Source organism: Mirounga angustirostris, unplaced genomic scaffold, assembly GCF_029215605.1.
Source record: "Mirounga angustirostris isolate CCGP_5_RB_7025 unplaced genomic scaffold, mMirAng1.0.hap1 SCAF_1, whole genome shotgun sequence".
Taxonomy (NCBI): Eukaryota; Metazoa; Chordata; class Mammalia; order Carnivora; family Phocidae; genus Mirounga; species Mirounga angustirostris.
The window spans coordinates 154,007,870-154,033,823 of NW_026991709.1; the positions used below are offsets into that span (position 1 = coordinate 154,007,870).

Genomic DNA, 25,954 nt, shown 5'->3' on the forward strand with positions numbered 1-25,954 from the left:
AGGAAAGGATGTTGTATTTTGTCAAATGCTTTTTTGCATCAATTGAGAGGACTATATGGTTCTTCTCTCTCCTCTTATTAATGTGTTCTATCACATTGATTGATTTGCGAATGTTGAACCACCCTTGCATCCCGGGGATAAATCCCACTTGGTCATGGTGGATGATCCTTTTAATGTATTGTTGGATCCTATCAGCTAGGATTTTGTTGAGGATTTTGGAATCCATATTCATCAGGGATATCGGTCTGAAATTCTCCTTTTTGATGGGGTCTTTGCCTGGTTTGGGGACTAAGGTAATGCTGGCCTTATAGAATGAGTCTGGAAGTTTTCCTTCTGTTTCTATTTTTTGAAACAGCTTCAGGAGAATAGGTATTATTTCTTCTTTGAATGTTTGGTAGAATTCCCCAGGGAATCCATCAGGCCCTGGACTCTTGTTTTTTGGGAGGTTTTTGATCACTGCTTCAATCTCGTTCCTGGTTATTGGCCTATTCAGGTTGTCAATTTCTTCCTGTTTCAGTCTTGGCAGCTTATAGGTTTCCAGGAAGGCCTCCATTTCATCCAAATTGCTCAGTTTATTGGCATATAGTTGTTGATAATAATTTCTAATAATTGTTTCTCTTTCCTTGGTTTAGTTGTGATCTCTCCCCTTTCATTCATAATTTTATTAATTTGGGTCCTTTCTCTTTTCTTTTGGATAAGTCTGGCCAGTGGTTTATCGATCTTATTAATTCTTTTAAAGAACCAGCTTCTAGTTTCGTTGATCTGATCTACTGTGATTCTGGTTTCTAATTCATTGATCTCTGTTCTAATCTTAATTATTTCTCTTCTAATGCGTGGCTTAGGCATCGTTTGTTGCTTTATCTGTAGTCCTTTAAGGTGTAAAGTTAGTTGGTGAATTCAGGATTTTTCTCGTTTTTTTTTTTTTGAGTGAGGCCTGGATGGCTATGTATTTCCTCCTTAGGACTGCCTTTGCAGTATCCCATAGGTTTTACACCAATGTGTTTTCGTTCTCATTGATTTCCATGAATTGTTTAAGTTCTTCTTTGATTTCCTGGTTGACCCAAACATTCTTGAGCAGAGTGGCCTTTAGCTTCCAAGTGTTTGAATTTCTGCCTAATTTTTTCTTGTGATTGAGTTCCAGTTTTAAAGCATTATGGTCTGAGAATATGCAGGGAATAATCTCAGTCTTTTGGTATCAGTTGAGACCTGATTTGTGACCCAGTATGTGGTCCATTCTGGAGAAAGTTCCATGTGCCGTCGAGAAGAATGAGTATTCTGTTGTTTTAGGGTGGAATGTTCTGTAAATATCTATGAGGTCCATCTGGTCCAGTGTATCATTCAAAGCTCTTGTTTCCTTGTTGATTTTCTGCTTAGATGATCTGCCCATTGCTGAGAGTGGAGTATTGAGGTCTCCTACAACTAACGTATTGTTATCAATATGACTCTTTATTTTGGTTAACAGTTGGGGTGTAGATATTTACAATTGTTAGATCTTCTTGTTGGATAGACCCTTTAAGAATGATACAGTGTCCTTCTGTGCAACTACAGTCTTCAGTTTAAAATCTAATTTGTCGGGACGCCTGGGTGGCTCAGTTGGTTGGGCGTCTGCCTTCAGCTTGGGTCATGACCCTGGGGTCCTGGGATTGGGCCCTGCATCAGGCTCCCTGCTTAGCCAGGAGTCTGCTTCTCTCTCTCTGCCCCTCCCCCTCACTTGTGTGCGCTCTCTCTCTCTCTCTGTCTGAAATAAATAAATAATTTTTAAAAATCTAAAATCTTATTCATCTGATATAAGAGTTGCTACCCCAGCTTTCTTTTGAGGTCCATTGGCATTGAAGATGGATCTCCATCCCTTCACTTTCAGTCCGGATGTATCTTTAGGTTCAAAATGAGTCTTGTAGACAGCTTATGGATGTGTCCTGTCTTTTTATCCAATCTGCAACCCTGTAGCGTTTTATGGGAGCATTTAGGCCATTCAGGTTGAGAGTGATTATTGAAAGACATGAATTTATTGTCATCATGTTGCCTGTGAAGACCTTGTTTTTATAGATTGTTCTTGTTTATTTCTTTTCTATATCACTCTTGGGGTCTTTCTCCTTTTAAAGAACTTCCTGTAATATTTCTTGCAGGGTCGGCTTAGTGGTCACATATTCTTTCAGTTTCTGCCGGTCTTGGAAGCTCTGCATCTCTCCATCCATTCTAAATGAAAGCCTTGCCGGATAAAGTATTCTTGGCTGCATGTTCTTCTCATTTAGTACCCTGAATATGTCTTGCCAGGCCTTTCTGGCTTGCCAGGTCTCTGTGGAGAGGTCTGACGTTATTCTGATGTTCCTCCCTCTGTACATAAGGAATCTCTTCCCCCTAACTGCCCTTAAGATGGTTTCCTTGGTTCTAAGATTTGCGAGTTTTATTATTACACGCCGGGGTGTTGGCCTGTTTTCCTTGACCATGGGAGGGGTCCTCTCTGCCTCTAGGACACGAATGTTTGTTTCATTCCCCAGATTAGGGAAGTTCTCAGCTATGATTTGCTCAGATATATCTTCTAGTCCTCTCTCTCTCTCCACCTCCTCAGGGATTCTGGTCGTTCTACATTGGAACATTTCATGGTGTCACTTATTTCTCTGATTCTATTTTCAGGAATTTTGAGTTGTTTTTCCCTGGCCTCCTCTTTTCCCTTTTTATCTATTAATTGGTCTTCTAGGTCACTAATTCATTCTTCTGCCTCGCTTACCCTAGCTGTTAGATTATCCAGATTGGATTGGATCTCATTAATAGCATTTTTAAGTTCTGCCAATTCAGCTTTCATTTCTGCCCTTAGAGACTCTATGTTGCTATTAATTGATTTCTCTGTTCTAGCTATTGTCTTCACAGTTGCTAGCCTGTCATTTGACATCTTGGTTATATCTGAATCCATTTGTAAATCTGTGGCAGAAGTCATAGTCTCTGAGTCTTTCCTATTTTTGGGCTTCCTCCTCCTATAGTCATTCTGTTGAGGGTGGGTGAGGGAATGTATAGAGTCGAAATTATTGACCACAACGCAAGCAAGATGCACCTGTTTTCTAGGGACCTTAGGGTTGCTGGCCTCTTATTTTCCCAGGTTGTCTTCTGGGGGAGGGGCCTGCCGCCTGTTACTCAGGCAATCCTCTTTGGGCAGAGTTGCCCTGCCCCCTTTGGCGGGGGATGGGCTCTGTGGAAACTGGTTTTTTGGGGCTTTTGTTCTCTGGCAGCTTTCCCTGGTGGCTTTCTGCGTCTCTTCTGAGAGTCAGAGGAGAAGAGACCATTTCCAACTCTCTGCCTCAGAGCAGAGAGATCGCAGTCTGTTCTTCAGTGAGCTCTCCAGGCCACACTATGTCCATTTCTGTCTGTGCTGCTATAAACTGCAGCGTCCTGGGCTGTGCGCCCCTCAGCAGCGCTCCCAGCCCTCGCCTCCAGGTTGGGGCAGCTCTCTGCCCTTTGTGCTTCTAAAACTGCCAACTGCCCCCAGTTCGCACGCGCAGCCCCTCTGCTCTGGGTTTCCATCTGAGGGGCTGCCCTAAAGTCCTTTCCCCGCCGCTACTGGTCTGCGAGTCTGTGTCCGGTCCCCAGCATGGGACGGTATCACTCACTGGCGATGTAGGATCTCCATGGCCAGGCTTCTTCCCGCTGCCATTTATCCTCCGATATCTGCCCAGAGTCACGGCTCCCCGCTTCATACCTCGAAACCAACCGCCTGCAATATTCTGTTTGTAGAGATCCAGATCTATCTTCTTACATCTCAGGCTGATTTCATGGGTGTTCAGAGTGGTCTGGTAGATATCCAGCTCAATTCCAGGGACCAGTTGGAATAGGGTCCCCTACTCCTCCGCCATCTTTCCCCCCCTCCCTATACAGAGTTTTATTCAGGTTCACTTGCTGACAGGGTATTGGGCCAGCAGGTGGATGGAGGATCCAGGGTACTACACCCCCATTCTCCACCCAGCTTGGACCTCAACCCACAGCTTTTGTAGTGCAAGAGCTATGGTGGTGTGGTCACAGGGTAATCTAAAGTGACGCCATTTGTGTACTAGAGGATCTGTACTTGTTACCTAAAGTGGTGCCACCTGTGTGCCAGAGCAGGCTGTCTACTAGTTATCTAAAGTGGCACCATCTCTGCACCAGAGGGGAGAACAAGATGCAGGGCCAAAGATGAAGCCAGTGTTGTCAGCAATCCTATACTCACATATACACCACTAAAACTAATCATTGGAAGTATTTTAAAAATGAATGTAGGATACTATTTACAGCATTCTTTTCATTTTTGCAGTTTGCTTTGATGGGTTACGGTGTATGTGGGTTTTTTATTTGTTTTTATTTATTTATTTGTTTATTAAAGATTTATTTATTTGACAGAGAGAGACACAGTGAGAGAGGGAACACAAGAAGGGGGAGTGGGAGGGGGAGAAGCAGGCTTCCCACTGAGCAGGGAGCCTGATGTAGGGCTCGATCACAGGATCCTGGGATCATGACCCAAGCTGAAGGCAGACGCTTAACGACTTAGCCACTGAGGTGCCCCTGGTATATATGGGTTTTTTAATCCATTTTTAAAAATGAGAGATTATAGGGGTGCCTGGCTGGCTTAGTCAGTGGAGCCTGTGATTCTTGATCTCAGGGTTGTGAGTTTCAGCCCCACATTTGGTGTAGAGATTACTTAAAAATAAAATCTAGAAATAGATAGAGATATTACACATATACTGTGAATTTTACCCATTTAAAATATACAGTCTAGTGTGTTTCAGTATATTCACCAAGTTGTATCTTCATCACAACCTATTCAAGAACATTTTTATAACTCTAAAAAGAAACTACATCAACAGCCACTCTCTTGTCTTAGGTGACCACTAGCCTTAATTCTCTCTCCATGGATTTGTCTTTTCTGGATGTTTAATGTAAATGGAATCATACAGTGTGTGGCCTTTTATGTGTGTTGTCTTTTATGTAGCATGTTTTCAAGGCCCATTCCTGTTGTAATATATCAGTCTCCATTCCTTTTTATTGCTGAATAATCTTCTATTGTATGAATATACCACATTTTGATTATCCATTCATCAGGTGATGAACATTTGGATTGTGTTTACTTTTTTGGATACTGCTATGAACATTCATGTACAAGTTTTTGTTTGGACACTTGTTTTTATAGGTAGTGATGATTGGAATTGCTAGTTTTATATGGTAGCTGTATATTTAACTACTAGATTATTTCCCAAAGTGGTTGCACCATTTTACTTTCCAGTGTATGAGGGTTCCAGTTTCTCCACAATCTTGCCATTATTATTATCTTTTTTATTTTAGCCATCCTTGTGGCTGTGAAGTATCTCATTATGGTTTTGATTTGCCCTTCCCTAATGACAAATTATGTTGAACTTATTTTTATGTGCTTATTGGCCATTTGCATATCTTCTTTGCAGAAATGTCTATTCAGATCTTATGCCCATTTTTAAACTGGCTTATTTTTCTGTTTGTTGCATTGTAAGAGTTCTTTATATATTCCCTTATCAGATATGTGATTTGCAAATATTTTTTCCTATTTTATGGATTTTCTTTTCACTTTCTTGATGGTATCCTATGACACAAAAGTTTTTAATTTTGATGAAGTCCAATTTATTTTTTTTTGGTTGCTTGTACTTTTGGTGTCATATTACAGAACCATTATGTAATCCAAGATTACCAAGATTAATGCTTATTTTTTCTTTCAAGGGATATAGTTTTAACTCATATTTTTTTAGGTCTTTGATCCATACTGAGATAATTTTTTAATATAAGGTGAGGTAGGGATACAACTTTATTGTTTTGCATGTAGACATCCAGTTGTCCTGTCACCAGTTGTTGAAATACAGTTCTTTCCCCCCATTGAATGATCTTAGTGCACTTGTCCAAAATTGATTGCTTGTAAATATAAGGGTCTATTTCTGGATTATTCTGTTCCATTGATCTATATTTCTAGCCTATGCCAATACCATGATATTTTAATCACTGTAGCTTTGTAGTAAGTTTCAAAATCAGGAAGTGTGAGTCCTCCAACTTTTCAAGATTATTTTGGCTCTCTTGGGACCCTTGCATTTCTATATGAGTTTTAGGATCAACTCTTCAATTTATTTATTTTTTTTAAGATTTTATTTATTTGACACAGAGAGAGAGAGCACAAGCAGGGGGAGTGGCAGGCAGAGGGAGAGGGAGAGGGAGAAGCAGGCTCCCCACTGAGCAGGGAGCCCGATGCGGGGCTCAATCCCAGGACCCTGGGATCCTGACCTGAGCCGAAGGCAGAAGCTTAACTGACTGAGCCACCAAGGTGCCCCTCAACTTTTCAATTAAAAAAAAAAAAGGACAGCTGGGATTTTGATAGAGATTTCATTAAATCTGTGAACCAGTTTGAGAAATGTTGCTAAACTTAACACTCTTAAAACTTCAAATTCGTGAACATGAGATGTGTTTCAATTTGTTTTCTTTAATTTCTCTCAACGGAGTTTTTTGTATGGGTTTTCAGTATATGTCTTGTATTTCTTTACATTTATTCCTAAATATTTTATTCTTTTTGATACTGTAGTAATTGAGATTTTTTAAAAAGATTTGGGGGGGGCAGAGGGAGAGGGAGAGAGAGAATCTCCAAGCAGACTTCCTGCTGCACATGGAGCCTGACACAGAGCTTGAACCCAGGACCCTAAGCTCATGACATGAGCCGAAATCAACAGTTGGTTGTTCAACTGACTGAGCCACCCAAGTGCCCCATAAGTGAAATTGTTTTAATTTCATTTTCAGGTTGTTCATTGCTAATGAAGAGAAATACAATTTATTTTTATATAAATATATTGCATATTTGTATATTGCATCACTAAACTCGTTCATTATTTCTAATGGTTTTTTTATGGATTTCTTAGAATTTTTTATATACAGGATCAAGTCATCTGTGAGTAGAAGCCGTTTACTTCTTCCTTTCCAATCAGGATGTCTTTTATTTATTTTTCTGGCCTAATAGCCTTGGCTAGAACTTCTAATACAATGTGGCATAGAAATTGCTGTGTCGTATTTTTATGAAATGGTGATGGGGTACAAACTCCTTTTATACCCATTAATATTGAAGGACGGTGGCTTCATGAAATTAGTATCGTGTATGTAGGACACTAATTGGCACTGTTATGATCATGTAACTTTTTTTTCTAGTTGAGGAACATTTTAACAGTGTCCTTGTTTTTTTTTCTTTTAGGTTTTCTCAAATAATGATGAAGGCCTTATTAACAAAAAGTTACCCAAAGAACTTCTCTTAAGGTAAATGTAGATAAACTTTAATGAACTCAGATTTGATTCAGTCATCAAGTTCCAAGACAGTCTTCTTTCTCACTATGAGTCCATAGCATAGAAAAACAGACAGAATTAGCCTAACTGACTTTTTGTTTTTGTTTTATAGAATGCTGTTCAGCTTGTTGTTAAATTTTACTTGGTCTAATCCAGAATGTACTAAGTATGTACATAACATTGGTCTGGATTCTTTTTGTAATGTGGTAAGTATTGTAATAATCTTCAGTAGGCGCCATTGTTTTGGTATCAGTAGATAATTCTCAATGTAGTCAATAACATGAGGAGAGATTATTGTTAAGGTTGTGAACTCCTGAAGTCCCAGACAGACATTTAGATGTTTTCTGATAAACAAGTTTTAAAATAAGTATGATTATATGTTCTTACTGAGCACTTAAAATGCTCAGTCCAAATATTGATATATTTTTGTACATCTTATGAGAATTGTGTGCTAAGTGACAGTGAGTACTGTAAAACATAGTTTTTGTCCTGTATTTCTGGCATCACTGAATATACAGTAAATGGTGTTTTGCTTGTCATTTTACAAATAAAGCTATCAACCAACGTTTGTTGATCCCAAGGCACTGCAGTTTCCTTTAGTACTCTGCAATCATCGAAGAAATCTTATTTTAGTTTTGGATGTTCTATTTTAATTGTTTACAAGTAATTAATACGTGTATACGTGGTAATCTTTGAGTGGCATTTCCCAAAGTCTTCTCATATCACTGATGTTCCACAAAACAGAACAAGTTTTGTGATCAAATAAGTATGGGAAACACTGGGATAACAAAACCAATTTCTTTACTGCATGACTTCTCAGGGCCTTAATAGGCTAATACACATGATGATACTCCCAGACTGGTAGTCGTGGCATTTCAAACTTACTGACCATGGAACTCAGTAATATTCCATATTAATTCCATATTCTGTGGAAAAAATTTTGGGAAATGCTGACATAGAGTAAGTGATTGACCAGATGACTCCATTCCCTTAGCTTCTTTGTGGTAGTGATCACATTTGAGGGGCTTCAGAAGGTGTTCCATTAGTCATCAGGTGTTGTTTGATATTGTTGTCATAAAGTCATTTTACTCAGTTAATAAGAAAATTATGTCATGACAGGATCATATGAAAAATACAGCAATAATATTTTATTTCAATAAAACAAATACTTGTTTGGATAAGAGAGAATATTCTTTGGCATTTTAGACCCTTATAAAGTTAAGAAAGTAGTAACAAGAAGGGAATGATATGTTTTTCGTATAAACCTGGGAGGTCTTGATCAAGCACAGTGAGCTGTTAGAACCAGCATGGCTGGGATAGGATAGGCAGGCTGTTACTACACAAATGGAGGGGATGCCATCCACAACAGATGACAAAGTTCATGGTGTCCCCTGGAATTGTGCAGTGTTTCATTCTTGGTCTGAACTCTTTCTAGCACAGACATCAAGCTGTAATATGAACATGTCCTTCTTCCTCTGGAGAATCTACCAGCTTCAGGCCGATCCATTATTAGTCATTCAACACTGGGGTGTGATTAATCTCCACTCTTCCCATGACTACTACTGCTATCTGTGACTCAAAGCTGCTACCTTAATATTTTCCCCTTCGGTAGGGTTAGCTTTGACACTGTTCTCAGCCTTGGAATAGTTTCTATATGCTGACAAAGGGGGAGGGATTATATCACTTTCTGTGCTAGTGTGATTTCTGAACTGCTGTTTTAGAAGTTTTAGTTCTTTTAAAGATCCATGATGGACCCAGCTCTTATGAATCCTGCAGTTACAGGTTTTGAATCATGCCACAAAGCTCATACAGAGATCCGTTTTCAAAAAGAATTGCCATTTGAGACCAAATGTTCATAACATGTCTATTCATAGATTTGTATTCCCACTTCTGCTCTTATTTTGGAGTCTGTGAGGGGAATTTAAATTTTAAAGTACTGTCTCTACAGGTCTTCTCTGACTCGTGAGTCTCAAAATTAATTCTAACCAACCATGGTATTTTAATGTTTGTTGGTCTTTAAATCATTTCTGCCATTTTACTCTCAGACTTTACATTCTCAGTAATAGTAGATCTTTCCTTTCCTTTTGCTCCTTTCTGAGCAAAATTTTGAAGAAGGGGTTGAGCCAATTTACCCAAGTAGCCATCTTCATCATCCCTTATGGAGCTAAAGTCTTGATTATTTTGCTCATTTAAATGATGTCTTCATACTTTCAGTCTGTCCTAGGCTTACATTTTACTTCATATTGTAGACTTCTTTGTGACAGTGCAGACTTCCTATTCTTGTTAAATTCCTATTCATCCTCCATCTTACTTCATCAATAGAGGTGAATTCTTTGACTTTATGATAATCTTATTTACTTGCAGCCAGGACATTTGTGTCTGCTGTTTTGTTTTGTTTTTTAAGATTTTTTTTTATTACTTGTCAGAGGGCGCACAAGCAGGGGGAGCGGCAGGCAGAGGGAGGAGCAGACTCCCCACCGAGGAAGGAGCCTGATATGGGACTCGATCCCAGGATCCTGGGATCATGACCTGAGCCGAAGGCAGCGGCTTAATCGACTGAGCCACCCAGGCGTCCCATGTCTGCCGTTTTTTACTGCCATCTGTTACCACCCTGTTAAATTCTCTACTAGCTTCCATTACTGATCACATCGGGCAAAGTCTCAGCTTTGGCTTCCGCTTTGGAGCCATTAACAAGCACAACCTAGAATTATGTGTTTCTTTTCATCTTTTTACATCACTTTGAATCAACTCAGAAAAATCTGTGAGGTGGTTTTTCATCTGATCATCTTATTGCTAGTTTTAAGACTACCCAGTATTGTTCACAGATTCCTTCTATCACCCCATCTTTACTTTGTTACTTAATAAGTTTTTACAATTTTGCTTTTTCTACCCAGCTTTCATTCATAAATTGAGGGTACTCCAGTTCTTCCTCTCTACCCTTTAGGCTCACACAATTCAATAGCTTGTAATTTTACTCTTCCTGGGGAGTCAGTTATATAATGCTTATAACATTATAACAATGGGAATCTTCAATTTGTTGAAATCTATATATCTCTTAGTGAGTTGGGTTGTCCTTACATTTAAAAAAAAATTTTTTTTTTAAAGATTTTATTTATTCATTTGAGACACAGAGATACAGAGAGAGAGAGAGAGAGCATGAGCAGGAAGAGAGGCAGAGGGAGAGGGAGAAGCAGGCTCCCCACTGAGCAGGGAGCCCGATGCGGGGCTCAATCCCAGGACCCTGGGATCATGACCTGAGCTGAAGGCAGACGCTTAACCATCTGAGCCACCCAGGTGCCCCGGGTTGTCCTTACATTTTGTCCTCATTGTTATTCTCTGTATTACTTTTGGAGCCAGTGTTGGTTGAGATTTCAGCTCTCCCCATTTACTGTTTGTGTGACCTTAAAGTGACTTAATACTCTGTGGGCCATAATTTCCTATATCTATAAAATGGAGATAAATAATAGTTCTTACTGAATGGAGTTGTTGCTAGCTCTTAGAGGGCCTGGTATTTAATGAATGCTAAATAAATGTTAGCTTTTAGTGTTAATTAATATCAATTTTAGATGCCTGAATTATTCATTAAATGCTATGTGACAATGTAGTCAGTTTTAATGCAAACAACTGATAAAAGCAAGCTGTCCTGATATGGATCTCAGCATATGCTACTGCTAATGATCTCAGTAAAAAACCTGGTTAATAAGTCAGTGTAAGCCAGTGCTTCATTTCATCACTCTGGACAAATTCAGTCTCAATGGAAATTGCACACTACCAAATGATATTAAACTGACAACTACTAGGGATTAGGCAGGTTAGTGGTAGTGGTATGACAATTGGTGATTAGTTCGTATTATAAAAACTGTAGTTTCTTGCAAGGAACCATTCCTCTTTTAAGAAAAGAAATCTTATGTGAATTGAGTATTGGCCTAAAGTTCAGACTGTAAATTTTAATATTAACTCTTTGACCTTAAGTTTTTATTTCTATTATGGTTGCTTTCAGATGTTGATGATGAAATGAAAACACATGTAAACTACTGCACATGAGATCGAGGGTGCTACATGCAGTAAATATTTTAAAACATTCAGAGAAGATAAAGCTCTTGTTAGTAATAAATAATAATGAAAGAAATCTCTTATTAGACACATTTTTAAAAACTGAAATCATTATTTAGGTCATTTTCTCTCCTTGTAAAATTTATGTGGGCACATGACAGAATTAAGTACTAGTAGTATTTGTTGGCTTGATGAAGGGAAGGTTTGATTACCCTCAACAGGAGAGCTGAGCCTAATAATTCTAAGCAAATGAAATCAGCTACACAATTACATATATTTGGCAGTTTCACTAGTTTGGTAAGGAAAATTGTAAAATGACTAGTGCAAAATTTTTCAAATTTTCCTTTTCTTAAAATCATAAACCAATTCTATGAGTGAAAATAATTGTAGTTTTTGTTGCAGTCGTTAAGTTATAGCCCAGTGCTTATGTATAATTGTGGGACCTTGGGGAGCAGTGCAGTGAAGGGCTCATTCCTGGTTGGGGCAGCATTGAGTGGTGTTCTTGCCTGCTGGTTGGTTTCAGCATTCCGTGGGTTTTTTTCAAGGACTGTTGCATCCACCTCCTGCTGTCTGTGATGCTTTATGTATATTCCAAGGCAGCCTAACAGGTAAGATGCTCTTTTGGGGGTACATACTGCAAATTCAAGTTTAAGCAACTAAGCAGGTTTTTCTTTCTTGTTAAAGAATTTTTTCATTTGTTCATTTTTATTGCTTTTCACTTTGCATGAGGCAGTACATGACTGAATTAATGTGTGTTGAAATCAGATGCAGAAGCTTAAAGGCCCTTCCTTTTCATTACCTCTGTATACTATTATGTACTGTTTTAGGGTTGGCATCTAAGTCCAAATCCTGGCAGAAGCAAATTTTCCTTTGTCTAGGTTGGGGTTATAGTTATACATTAAAAGTCTGTTGATGCCTTTGGATTTTTTTTTTTTTTAACCTACATTGAGGTGGCATCAAACACCAGTAAAGCTCCACAGATAGGAATGATAGAACTAATACATTCTTTTCCAGAGCTTCATCCCTGGAAAGTTATGTTAGAGACCTGTTAAATTAAAAACTGTGAATTCAGAAGTTACAATAGAAAAAGACTGGTAAATTTGACCCTATGAATAGTAAAATACATCCAGGTATGTATACCATACTACAGATACAGAGAGCACAGTGGTAGCACAGTGGTGGGTATTTCACCAATTAGAATGCACATTATAAGCAGGGACTACATTCAATGCACAAATAAAAACTTCTTAAAAATTATTAGGTGATAAGGTGGATTATTATTAAAAGAGCTTGAAGAAAGTATGAACAAAGGAAGAAATACAAATGGCCAATTTGTATAGTACTCAATTAGGCCCATATTTAAATAGAAATCAAAATAGTGAGATATTACCTACCTGACTGGCAAAACCCAAAAGGTTGATAATACTAGGTTTTGGTAAGGAGATAGAAGGCAGACACTCTAAGATACTTTAGAGGTGGGAATATAAACTGCTAGGGTCATGCTGTGGGGCCACTGGGGGAAAATCTTCAAAATGCTAAATGTACATATTCACAAATTCCATTCCTTAGAATTTACTAATAGATATATTTGCAAGACACATATACAGGGATGTATATACCAGGGTGTATGGATGATTACTACAGCTTTTTTTTTTTTTTTTTTTTTACTTAAATTGAATTACAGAATTGGATTACTCACAACTCTTGGTTAATCCTACATTTCATCACTGATCCATGCATTGCCTTTTCCCCCTCCCTACTTTTTCAAGAACTTTGTATTTATGATTCCTTTCTTTAAAAGTTTTTTTTTATCTTAAGTATATTTGACTAAATGGTTACAGTGTTTACTTTTGCTTGTTTATCAACTTTGTAAAAAAAAAAAGGTATATCTTCTGAGACACAGTTTTCACTCAAAATTATGGTACTAAGGTGACCCATGTTGCTTCGCTTGGCTATTACTCATTTTACTGCTGTATAATATTCTATTGTGTGAATGTGTCAAGATTCACTTATTGATTTTTTTTTTTTTTTTAAGATTTTTATTTAAGAGAGAGCATGTGAGAGAGCACAAGTTGGGGAGAGGGACAGGGAGAGAGGGAGAAGCAGGCTCCCCACAGAGCAGGGAGCCTGATATGGGGCTCAATCCCAGGATCATGACCTGAGCCGAAGGCAGATGCTTAACCAACTGAACCATCCAGGCACCCCTTATTGATTGTTCTTTGATAAATACTTGGATTTCCAGTGTTTTGTTAATAAAAGCAGTGCTGCTGTGAATATCCTCATAGATGTCTCTTGGTACAAATATACAGAAGTTTCTCTAGGAGTGAGATTGCTGGGGGTCATAAGCTATACAAATAATCAACTTTATTTTAGTAATATTGTTTTTCCAAAGTGGTCTTATCAGTTTACCTTCATACAATGAATAAGAGCCTCTGTTGAGTCACTCTAACATTTAGTGTTGCTACATGTCTTAAGAGTAGAATAGCATTTCATTGTATTCTTTATTTGAATTTCCCTGAATTTTGGTAGTGTTGAGCATCTATTTATTATTACAGGTATTTCCTTTTGTTTGAAATATATGTTTTGCCTTATTAGGTTGTTTCTTACTGATTTGCCATTGGGTTTTTTTCCCTCTTGTTCTTAATATACTGTATCTTCTGTGTTTGTATTTTTTCTCCATCCAATTTGCCAAATAGTGCCTGAATTTAATAGTCTTTACAAGAGGGCAGTTTGGGGTTTTAATGATCAAAACTCATATTTTATTCACTGTAATTATTACACTTTTCTATTTTGTTATTTCTTTATCTTATCTTTGTATTACTAATTCTGCCTCTCTCCTGCCTCAAACCTTTCCTATTACTTTTAGCATCAAGTCCATTTAAATTGTTAAGACCTAAATTATTCTCCCAGAAATGTGTATTTATTAACTCTTACTCTGTTCCATCTCTCATTCTTTTCCAGTTTCCTTGTAAATTCTGGTGGTTCTGAATTAGCGCCAGTCCCTGAAACTATCATCCTCTAATTTGTTCTCTTCAGGGCTCGTTCTGCTTCTTGAAAATGTCTGTCTTTTGCTTTACCCCTCATGCACTTAGTTCAGCCTAAGGCTTTCCCTGAGTTTGAGGCTATGTTCTCTCCCTCTTGAGTGTGCTTATAGATTTCCTTTAAGCATTTTTTAACTTCTGGTGTTTGACCTGGATTTTATGTACCATAACACAGTAAACCTAGCTTTTAAAATAATTTATATATGTATTTGATACGTAACATTACGTTAGTTTCAGGTGTACGGTATAATGATTCAGTATTTGTGTATATTGCAAAACGAACATCACAACAGGTCTAGTTAACATCCATCACCATATATAGTTACGGAAATTTTTTTCTTGTGATAAGAACTTTTAAGATCTACTTGCTTAGCAACTTTCAAATATTCAGTGCAGTATTATTAGCTGTAGTCACCGTGCTGTACGTTACATCCCCATGACTTAACTGGAGTTTGTACCTTTTGACCTCACTCACTCATTTTGCCTATCCCTTTGCCCCCCACCCCTGGCAACCACAAATCTGTTCTCTGTATCTATGAGCTCAGTTTTTGTTTTGGATTTCACATATGAGTGAGATCGTACAGTATTCATCTTTCTCTGTGTGACTTATTTAATTTACCATAATGTCCTCTAAGTCCATACATGTTGTTGCAAATGGCAAGATTTTCCTTTTTTTATTGCTAAATAATACTGCATTTTATATATATATACTCCGCATTTTCTTTATCCATTCATTTATAAGCAACTTAGGTTTGCTTCCATATCTTGGCTATTGTAAGTAATGCTGCAGTAAACATGCGGGTGCATATATCTTTTCAAGTCATTTTCATTTTCTTCAGATAAATACCCAGAACTGGAATTGTTGGATCATATGGTAGCTCCATTTTTAATTTTTTGAGTAGCCTTCATACTGTTTTCCACAGTGGCTGCACCAATTTACATTCCCACAAACAATGTATAAGGGTTCCTTTTTCTCCACATCCTCACCAACAGTTAACCATTTTTTGTCTCTTTTTTAATTTAATTTTATTATGTTATGTTAGTCACCATACATTACATCATTAGTTTTTGATGTAGTGTTCCATGATTCATTGTTTGCGTATAACACCCAGGGCTCCATTCAATACGTGCCCTCCTTAATACCCATCACCAGGCTAACCCATCCCCCCACCCCCTCCCCTCTAAAACCCTCAGTTTGTTTCTCAGAGTCCATAGTCTCTCATGGTTCGTCTCCCCCTCTGATATCTGACCCCCTTCATTTTTTCCTTCCTCCTACCTTCTTTCTTTAGCATATAATGTATTATTTGTTTCAGAGGTACAGGTCTGTGATTCATCAGTCTTACACAATTCACAGCACTCACCATAGCACATACCCTCCCCAATGTCCATCACCCAGTCACCACATCCCTCCCACCCCCCACCACTCCAACCCCCAGTTTGTTTCCTGAGATTAAGAATTCCTCATAGTGAGATCATATGATACTTGTCTTTCTCGGATTGACTTACTTCACTTAGCATAGTATACTCTAGTTCCATCCACGTCATTGCAAATGGCAAGATTTCGGTTTTTTTGATGGCTGCAGAATTTTCCACTGTGTGTGTGCGTGTGTGTGTGTGTGTGTGTGTGTGTTACATCTTCTTTATCCATTCATCTGTTGATGGACATCTTGGCTCTTTCCATAGTTTGGCTAGTGTGGACATTGCTGCTATAAACATTGGGGTGCACGTACCCCTCTGGATCACTACATTTGTATCTTTGGGGTAAATACCCAGTAGTGCAATTGCTGGGTCATAGGGTAGCTCTATTTTCAACTTTTTGAGGAACCTCCATACTGTTTTCCAGAGTGGCTGCACCAGCTTGCATTCCCACCAACAGTGTGGGAGGGTTCCCCTTTCTCCACATCCTCGCCAACATCTGTTGTTTCCTGACTTGTTAATTTTGGCCATTCTGACTGGTGTGAGATGGTATGTCATTGAGGTTTTGATTTGGATTTCCCTGATGCTGAGTGATGTTGAGCACTTTTTCATGTGTCTGTTAGCCATTTGGATATCTTCTTTGGAAAAATGTCTGTTCATGTCTTCTGCCCATTTCTTGATTGGATTGTTTGTTCTTTGGGTATTGAGTTTGATACGTTCTTTATAGATTTTAGATGCTAGCCCTTTATCTGATATGTAATTTGCAAATATCTTCTCCCATTCTGTCAGTTGTCTTTTGGTTTTGTTGACTGTTTCCTTTGCTGTGCAAAAGCTTTTTATCTTGATGAAGTCCCACTAGTTCATTTTTGCCCTTGTTTCCCTTGCCTTTGGTGATGTGTCTAGGAAGAAGTTGCTGCGGCTGAGGTGGAAGAGGTTGCTGCCTGTGTTCTCCTCTAGGATTTTGATGGACTCCTGTCTCACATTTAGGTCTTTCATCCATTTGGAGTCTATTTTTGTGTGTGGTGTAAGGAAATGGTCCAGTTTCATTCTTCTGCATGTGGCTGTCCAATTTTCCCAACACCATTTCTTGAAAAGACTGTCTTTTTTCCACTGGACATTCTTTCCTGCTTTGTCGAAGATTAGTTGACCATAGAGTTGAGGATCCATTTCTGGGCTCTCTATTCTGTTCCATTGATCTAGGTGTCTGTTTTTGTGCCAGTACCATACTGTCTTGATGACAGCTTTGTAATAGAGCTTGAAGTCTGGAATTGTGATGCCACCAGCTTTGCTTTTCTTTTTCAACATTCCTCTGGCTATTCGGGGTCTTTTCTGGTTCCATACAAATTTTAGGATTATTTGTTCTATTTCTTTGAAAAAAGTGGATGGTATTTTGATAGGGATTGCATTGAATGTGTAGATTGCTCTAGGTAGCATTGACATTTTCACAATATTTGTTCTTCCAATCCATGAGCGTGGAACATTTTCCATTTCTTTGTGTCTTTCCTTCCTATGTGTCTTTGTGTCTTCCTCCTAGTTTTCTGAGTACAGATTCTTTGCCTCTTTGGTTAAATTTATTCCTAGGTATCTTATGGTTTTGGGTGCAATTGTAAATGGGATCGACTCCTTAATTTCTCTTTCTTCTGTCTTGTTGTTGGTGTATAGGAATGCCACTGATTTCTGTGCATTGATTTTTATATCCTGCCACTTGACTGAATTCCTGTTCTAGCAGTTTTGGGGTGGAGTCTTTTGGGTTTTCCACATAAAGTATTATATCATCTGCAAAGAATGAGAGTTTGACTTCTTCTTTGCCAATTTGGATGCCTTTTATTTCTTTTTGTTGTCTGATTGCTGTGGCTAGGACTTCTAGTACTATGTTGAACAGCAGTGGTGATAGTGGGCATCCCTGCTGTATTACTGACCTAAGGGGAAAGCTCTTAATTTTTTCCCATTTAGAATGATATTCGCTGTGGGTTTTTCATATGATATTTCATAGATGGCTCTATCCCTACACTCTGAAGAGTTTTGATCAAGAAAGGATGCTGTACTTTGTCAAATGCTTTTTCTGCATCTATTGAGAGGATCATATGGTTCTTGTTCTTTCTTTTATTAATGCACTGTATCACATAGATTGATTTACGGATGTTGGACCAATCTTGCAGCCCAAGAATAAATCCCACTTGGTCGTGGTGAATAATCCTTTTACTGTACTGTTGGATCCTATTGGTTAGTATTTTGTTGAGAATTTTTGCATCTACGTTAATCAGGGATATTGGTCTGTAATTCTCCTTTTTAATGGGGTCTTTGTCTGATTTTGGGATCAAGGTAATGCTGGTCTCATAAGATGAGTTTGGAAGTTTTCCTTCCATTTCTATTTTTTGGGACAGTTTCAGAAGAATAGGTATTAATTCTTCTTTAAATGTTGGATAGAATTCCCCTGGGAACCCATCTGGCCCTGGGCTCTTGTTTTTTGGGAGATTTCTGATGACTGCTTCAGTTTCCTTAGTAGTTATGGGTCTGTTCAGGTTTTCTATTCCTTACTGGTTCAGTTTTGGTAGTGTATACATCTCCAGGAATGCATCCATTTCTTCCAGATTATCTGATTTGCTGGCATGTAGTTGCTCATAATATGTTCTTAGAATTGTTTGTATTTCTTTGGTGTTGGCTGTGATCTCTCCTCTTTCATTCATGATTTTGTTGATTTGGGTTCTTTCTCTTTTCTTTTTGATAAGTCTGGCCAGGGGTTTATCAATGTTGTTAATTCTTTCAGAGAATCAGTTCCTAGTTTCGTTGATCTGTTCTACTGTTCTTTTAGTTTCTGTTTCATTGATTTCTGCTCTGATCTTTATTATTTCTCTTCTCCTGCTGGGTTTAGGCTTTATTTGCTGTTCTCTCTCCAGCTCCTTTAGGTGTAGGGTTAGGTTGTGTACTTGAGACCTTTCTTGTTTCTTGAGAAGGGCTTGTATTGCTATATACTTTCCTCTTAGGACTGCCTTTGCTGCATCCCAAAGATTTTGAATAGTTGTGTTTTCATTTTCATTGGCTTCCATGAATTTTTTTAATTCTTCTTTAATTTCCTGGTTGACCCATTCATTCTTCAGTAGGATGCTCTTTAGCCTCCATGTATTTGAGTTCTTTCCGACTTTCCTCTTGTGATTGAGTTCTAGTTTCAAAGCATTGTGGTCTGAAAATAGGCAGGGAATGATCCCAGTCTTTTGGTACTGGTTGAGACCTGATTTGTGACGTAGGACATGATCTGTTCTGGAGAATGTTTCATGGGCACTAGAGAAGAATGTGTATTCTGTTGCTTTGGGATGAAATCTTCTGAATATATCTGTGAAGTCCATTTGGTCCAGTGGTCATTTTAAGTCTTTATTTCCTTGTTTGGTCTTTTCCTTAGATGATCTGTCCATTTCAGTGAGGGGGGTGTTAAAGTCCCCTACTATTATTGTATTGTTGTGGATGTGTTTCTTTGATTTTGTTATTAATTGGCTTATATAATTGGCTGCTGCCATGTTAGGGGCATAGTTATTTACAATTGTTAGATCTTGTCGGATAGACCCTTTAAGTAGGATATAGTGTCCTTCCTTATCTCTTATTATAGTCTTTGGTTTAAAATCTAATTTGTCTGATATAAGGATTGCCACCCCAGCTTCTTTTGATGGCCATTAGCATGGTAAATGGTTTTCCACCCCCTCACTCATTTCTTGTCTTTTTGATACTAACCATTCTGATAGGTGTGAGGTGATACTTCATTATGCTTTTTTTTTTTTTTTTTTTAAGATTCCATTTATTTATTTGACAGAGAGAGACAGTGAGAGAAGGAACACAAGCAGGGGGAATGGGAGAGGGAGAAGCAGGCTTCCCGCGGAGCAGGGAGCCTGATGCGGGGCTTGATCCCAGGACCCGGGGATCATGACCTCAGCTGAAGGCAGCCGCTTAACGACTGAGCCACCAAAGCGCCCCTCATTATGCTTTTTAGTTGCATTTCCATGATGATTATCGATGTGAGCACCTTCTCATGTACATGTTGGCCATCTGTATGTCTTCTTGGGGAAAATGTCTATTTAGAGCCTCTTCCCATTTTTTCATTGGATTGTTTGGGGTTTTTTGCTATTGAGTTGCATAAGTGCTTTATGTATTTTGGATATTAAATTTTTTTCAGATATATAATTTGCAAATATCTTCTACCATTTGGTAGGTTGCCTTGTCATTGTGTTAATGGTATCCTTTGCTATGCAGAAGCTTTTTATTTTGATGTAGTCCTACTCATTTATTTTTGCTTTTGTTGCCTTTTTTTGCTTATTTTTGCTGTTGGTGTCAAATCCAAAAAATCATCACCAAGACCAGTGTCAGGGAGCTTCCTGCCTACGTTTTCTTCTAGGAGTTTTATGGTTTCAAGTCTTACATTCAAGTTGTTAATCCATTTTCAGTTAGTTTTTGTTTATGGTGTAAGATAGTGGTCCAATTTCATTCTTTGTGTGTGGCTATCTGGTTTTCCCAGCACTACTTATTGAAGAGACTGTTCTTTCTCCATTATATATTCTTGGCTTCTTTGTTGTAAATTAATTGACCATATATTCACAGGTTTATATCTAGGCTCTCTAGTCTGTTCCATTGATCGTGTGTTTGTTTTTATGCTGAGTCCATACTGTTCTGATTACTGTAGCTTTGTAATATAATTTGAATTCTATTGAGTTCCTTATATTCTCAGCACAATCTTTGTACTGAGGTTAATATTTTCTGACAAGTTCTTTCTCCCAGCTTGTAACTTGTTTTTTTTCCCATTCTTTAAGGCATATTTTGATGAACCAAACACCTTATATAAAGTCAAATATATTAATCTTTTATGGTTAGTGTGTTTTGTGTTTTGTTAAGGAACATCTTCCTTACCTTGAGGACAGATATATTCACATATATTTTCTTCTGAAAGTTTAAAATTTGATATTTCAGTTTCTAGTCACTCTGGTGTTGGTCTTTATTTACAAGATAGAATCCATTTTTATTTTCTTTTCCATGTGGATTATCAGTTTTTTCAGGTTCATTTGTTAAATGGTCCTTCCTTTCCTCAAAAGAATGCCATTATTACCTCTATCATATATTCTATTCTCTAATAGTTATATAGTTAGTCTTTATTCTGTTCCATTAGTTAATTTTCTATGTGCCAATACACACAGAAGACATCTGTATTTTGGGGTGACTAGGGTCTTTAAATTTATTTCTCATTGTTTTTATCTGATTTTGGAATTAATACAAGCCTATAGAATTGAGTTATGGAGTATTCAGTCTTTTCCTGCTCTCTGAAATAGTCCGTGTGTTTTGGTTTAACTGTTATTTGAAAGTCTGATAGAACTAAAATTCTAAAATTGTCTGAGCCTAGAATTTTCTCTGTGGGAAAATTTTTTTTTTTTAAAGATTTTATTTATTTGAGACAGAGAGAATGAGAGACAGAGAGCATGAGAGGGAGGAGGGTCAGAGGGAGAAGCAGACTCCCTGCCGAGCAGGGAGCCTGATGCGGGACTCAATCCCGGGACTCCAGGATCATGACCTGAGCCGAAGGCAGTTGCTTAACCAACTGAGCCACCCAGGTGCCCTCTCTGTGGGAAAATTTTTAACTAATTTGATATGAGTAGGATTTTTTAAGCTTTCTATTTTTTCTTGAGTCACTTTGGTAGTTTCCTTTTTCTAGGAATTTGTCCATTTTGTCTGAGTTTAAAATTTTGTTGATAGGTTTTTTTTTTTGAAAGGATATTCTGTCCCACTGTGTCTTATTTATTTATTATTCAAATGTTAACATACAGTGTTATATTAGTTTCAGGGGTACAGTATAATTCAACAATTCTATAAATTTCTCAGTGTTCATCAAGATAAGTATATTCTTCATTCCATTTATTTTACTCATCACCCCACCCCCCTCCTCTCTGGCAACCACCAATATGTTCTCTGTATTTATGAGTCTGTTTTTTTGTTTGTCTCTTTTTTTCTTTGTCCATTCCACATATGAATGAAATCATATAGTATTTGTCTTTCTCTGACTTATTTCACTTAGTATTATATCCTCTCAGTCCATCCATATTGTTATAAATGGCAATATTTCATTCTTTTTTATGGCTGAATAATATTTCATTGTATATATATATACCGTGTCTTCTTTATCCACTCATCTATCAGGGGACACTTAGGTTGCTTACATATCTTGGCTATTGTAAATAATGCTGCAGTAAACATAGGAGTGCGTATACCTTTTCAAGTTATTGTTTTTGTTTTCTTTCAGTAAATACCCAGTAGTGGAATTACTGGATCATATAGCAATTCTATTTTTAATTTTCTAAGGGACTGCCATACTGTTTTCCACAGTGGCTACACCAATTTGCATTCCCAGCAATAGAGCGTGGGGGTTCCTTTTTCTCCACATCCTCGCCAACACTTGTTGTTTCTTGTGTTTTTTATTTTAGCCAGTTTTGATAGTTCTATGTTTATTTTTTAACTCTACAGTATCTGCTGTCATGTATTTATTTTCGTTTGAACTATCATTAATTTATGTTTAAGTGCTCTCCCCATTTTTTATCAATTTTACTAAAAGTTTTAACTATTTTGTTAGTACTTTTAAAGAACCAGCTTTTGGCTTTATTATTATAGTTGTTATTATTATTGTTGTTGTTTTATTATTTTGGTTTTATTATTATAGTTGTTGTTATTATTTTGGCTTAAAAACAGAAATTTATTTTCTCACAGTTCTGGAGGCTAGAAGTGCAAGACCAAGATGTCAGCATGGTTGGTTTCTTCAAAGACTTCGCTCTTTGGCTTGGTAGATGGCCATCTTTTCCCTATGTCCTCACATGGTCTTCCCTCTGTAGCTGTCTGTGTTTTAATCTCTTATTATGAGAGGATAAGTCAATATTGGATTAGAGCCCACTCTAATGACCTCATTTTTCTTTAGTTATGTCTTTAAATATCTTGTCTCGTATCTTGACACATATGAAGTCACACTCTGAAGTACTTTGGTTTAAGACTTTAATATTTGAATTTTGGGAGTACCCAGTTCAGCCCACAATTGTGCACATTATCATATGTGTGTGTGTAAATGTGTACTTATATATATGTGTATATATGTATTGGGTGGGCATGTTTGTGTGTGTATATGAATGTATATGTGAACATGTGCCTGTGTGTGTATGTGTATTTTGTGGGCATATGAGTATATGTGTGTGTGAGAAGAAACAGCATTTGAAAAAATTATACTCCATTTGGTGAATCTTGCAGTTTAGTTTCCTTATACTCTTGGCCCATGTGTGTATTTATTTGCACTTAGTTGGAATGGAACGTAATCATTTTCCTCTGAGCTTTCCCTTACCTAACATTTTATGATTACCCTCCCCTATCGGCACATAATCTTTGTAATTACCATTTCAGTGGCTGCTTAATATTCCATAGAGTGTGTAAGGAATGATTTACTTAACCTTTTTGTTGCTTTTTATAATTGTAGATATGGCTCAAATAACCACTTTAAATTTTTCTTCTTTTGATGAATTATTTCATGACAACTTCCTGAAGTGGAATTACTGATCAAAGAAAGAGAACGTTTTATAGCTCTTGACAAAACCATTGCTTTCCAAAGGTTGTAACAAATTTTCTTATTGAAATATATTGGACATATAACATTGTATACATTTAAGATATACAGCATGTTTGATTTGGTAGTTTGTATATTGCAGTATGATTGTCATTATAGCTTTAGTTAGCACCTCTGTCACATCATGTAATTATCAGTTCTTTTTTGTGGTGGGAATAATTAAGATCTGGTCTTTTAGCAGGTTTGGTTTTATACTACAATATTGTTGTCTATAATCACTATAGATCTCCAGGACTTGTTTATGTACTAGTTACAAATTTGTACCCTTAAACAACATCTCTTCCATTCCCCAGCCTCTTAGCACCTCGTAATTATTTTATTCTTTGTTTTTATGAGTTCAATAAGCAATTTCATATGATATTTGTCTTTCTGTGTCTGACTTACCTCAGCATAATGCCCTCAGGGTCCATCCATGTTGTTGCAAGTGGCAGGATTTCCTTCTTTCTTTTTCTTTAAATTTTATTATGTTATGTTAATCACCATACAATACATCATTACTTTTTGATGTGGTGATCCACGATCCATTGTTTTCATATAACACCCAGTGCTCCGTGCAATACATGCCCTCCTCAATACCCATCACCAGGCTAACCAATCCCCTCTCCCCGCTTCCCTCTAAAACCCTGTTTGTTTCTCAGAGTCCATAGTCTCTCATGGTTCATCTCTCCCTCCAATTCCCTGCCCCCCATTTTTCCCTTCCTTCTCCTAGTGTCCTCCATGCTATTCCTTATGTTCCACAAATAAGTGAAACCGTATGATAATTGACTTTCTCTAATTGACTTATTTCACTTAGCATAAACTCTTCCAGTCCCATCCATGTTGATGTAAAAATTGGGTATTCATCCTTTCTGATGGCTGAGTAATATTCCATTGTATATATGGACCACATCTTCTTTATCCATTCATCTGTTGAAGGGCATCTCGGCTCTTTCCACAGTTTGGCTATTGCGGACATTGCTGCTATGAACATTGGGGTGCATTGGGCCCTTCTTTTCACTACATCTGTGTCTTTGGGGTAAATACCCAGAGGTGCAATTGCTGGGTCATAGGGTAGCTCTATTTTTAAATTTTTGAGGCACCTCCACACTGTTTTCCAAAGTGGCTGTACCAACTTGCATTCCCACCAACAGTATAGAGGGTTCCCCTTTCTCCACAACCTCTCCAACATTTGTTGTTTCTTGCCCTGTCCATTTTTGCCATTCTAACTGGTATAAGGTGGTATCTCAATGTGGTTTTGATTTGAATTTCCCTGATGGCTAATGATGATGAACATTTTTTCATGTGTCTGTTAGCCATTTGTATATCTTCTTCAGAGAAGTGTCTGTTCATGTCTTCTGCCTATTTTTTGACTTGAATGTTAGTTGTTTTTGTTTTTGTTTTTTTTTAAAGATTTTATTTATTTGTCAGAGAGAAAGAGACAGATAGCACAAGCAGGGAGAGCGACAGGGGCAGAGGGAGAAGCAGGCTTCCCGCTGAGTGGGGAGCCCAATGTGGGACTCAATCCCAGGACCCTGGGATCATGACCTGAGCTGAAGGCAGACGCTTAGCCGACTGAGCCACCCAGGTGTCCCTGAATGTTAGTTTTATGGGTGTTGACTTTGAGGAGTTCTTTATAGATCTTGGATACCAGCCCTTTATCTGTAGTGTCATCTGCAAATATCTTCTCCCATTCTGTGGGTTGCCTCTTTGTTTTGTTGACTGTTTCCTTTGCTGTGCAGAAGCTTTTTATCTTGATGAAGTCCCAAAAGTTCATTTTTGCTTTTGTTTCACTAGCTTTTGGAGATGTATCTTGAAAGAAGGTGCTGTGGCCGATGTCAAAGAGGTTACTGCCTATGTTCTCCTCTAGAATTTTGATGGATTCCTGTCTCACATTGAGGTCTTTCATCCACTTTGAGTTTATCTTTGTGAATGGTGTTAGAGAATGGTCGAGTTTCATTCTTCTGCATGTGGCTGTCCAATTTTCCCAGCACCATTTATCGAAGAGACTGTCTTTTTTCCATTGCATATTTTTTCCTGTTTTGTCAAAGATTATTTGACCATAGAGTTGAGGGCCCATATCTGGGCTCTCTATTCTGTTCCATTGGTCTATATGTCTGTTTTTGTGCCAGTACCATGCTGTCTTGGTAATCACAGCTTTGTAATATAGCTTGAAATCAGGCAACGTGATGCCCCCACCTTTGTTTTTCTTTTTCAACATTTCCTTGGCGATTCGGGGTCCTTTCTGATTCCATACACATTTTAGGATTGTTTGTTCCAGCACTTTGAAAAATGTCATTGGAATTTTGATCGGGATGGCACTGAAGGTATAGATTGCTCTGGGTAGCATAGACATTTTAACAGTGTTTATTCTTCCAATCCATGAACATGGAATGTTTTTCCATCTTTTTGTGTCTTCTTCAATTTCTTTCATGAGTGTTCTGTAGTTCCTAGAGTATAGATCCTTTACCTCTTTGATTAGATTTATTCCGAGGTATCTTATGGTTTTTGGTGCTATTGTAATGGAATCGTCTCT

General features: G+C 37.7%; 1 protein-coding gene across 5 annotated transcripts in view; it reads left to right on the forward strand.

The window, feature by feature from the left end:
• The window catches only part of FBXL2 (F-box and leucine rich repeat protein 2), a 142,560-nt gene that overhangs the window by 25,592 nt on the left and 91,014 nt on the right, over positions 1–25,954 (forward strand). For 2 of the 5 annotated variants that reach the window (XM_054504522.2, XM_064590502.1), the window contains exon 1: positions 7,415–7,508. Coding sequence is in view for 3 of the 5 variants with exons in the window: in XM_064590502.1 (XP_064446572.1) it covers positions 7,471–7,508 (38 nt within the window). In the remaining 2 variants the exon portion in view is untranslated. Of the gene's footprint in view, positions 1–7,213; positions 7,276–7,414; positions 7,509–25,954 lie in introns of those variants that run through there. The other 3 variants (XM_064590495.1, XM_064590507.1, XM_045904108.3) reach the window with 3 other exon arrangements.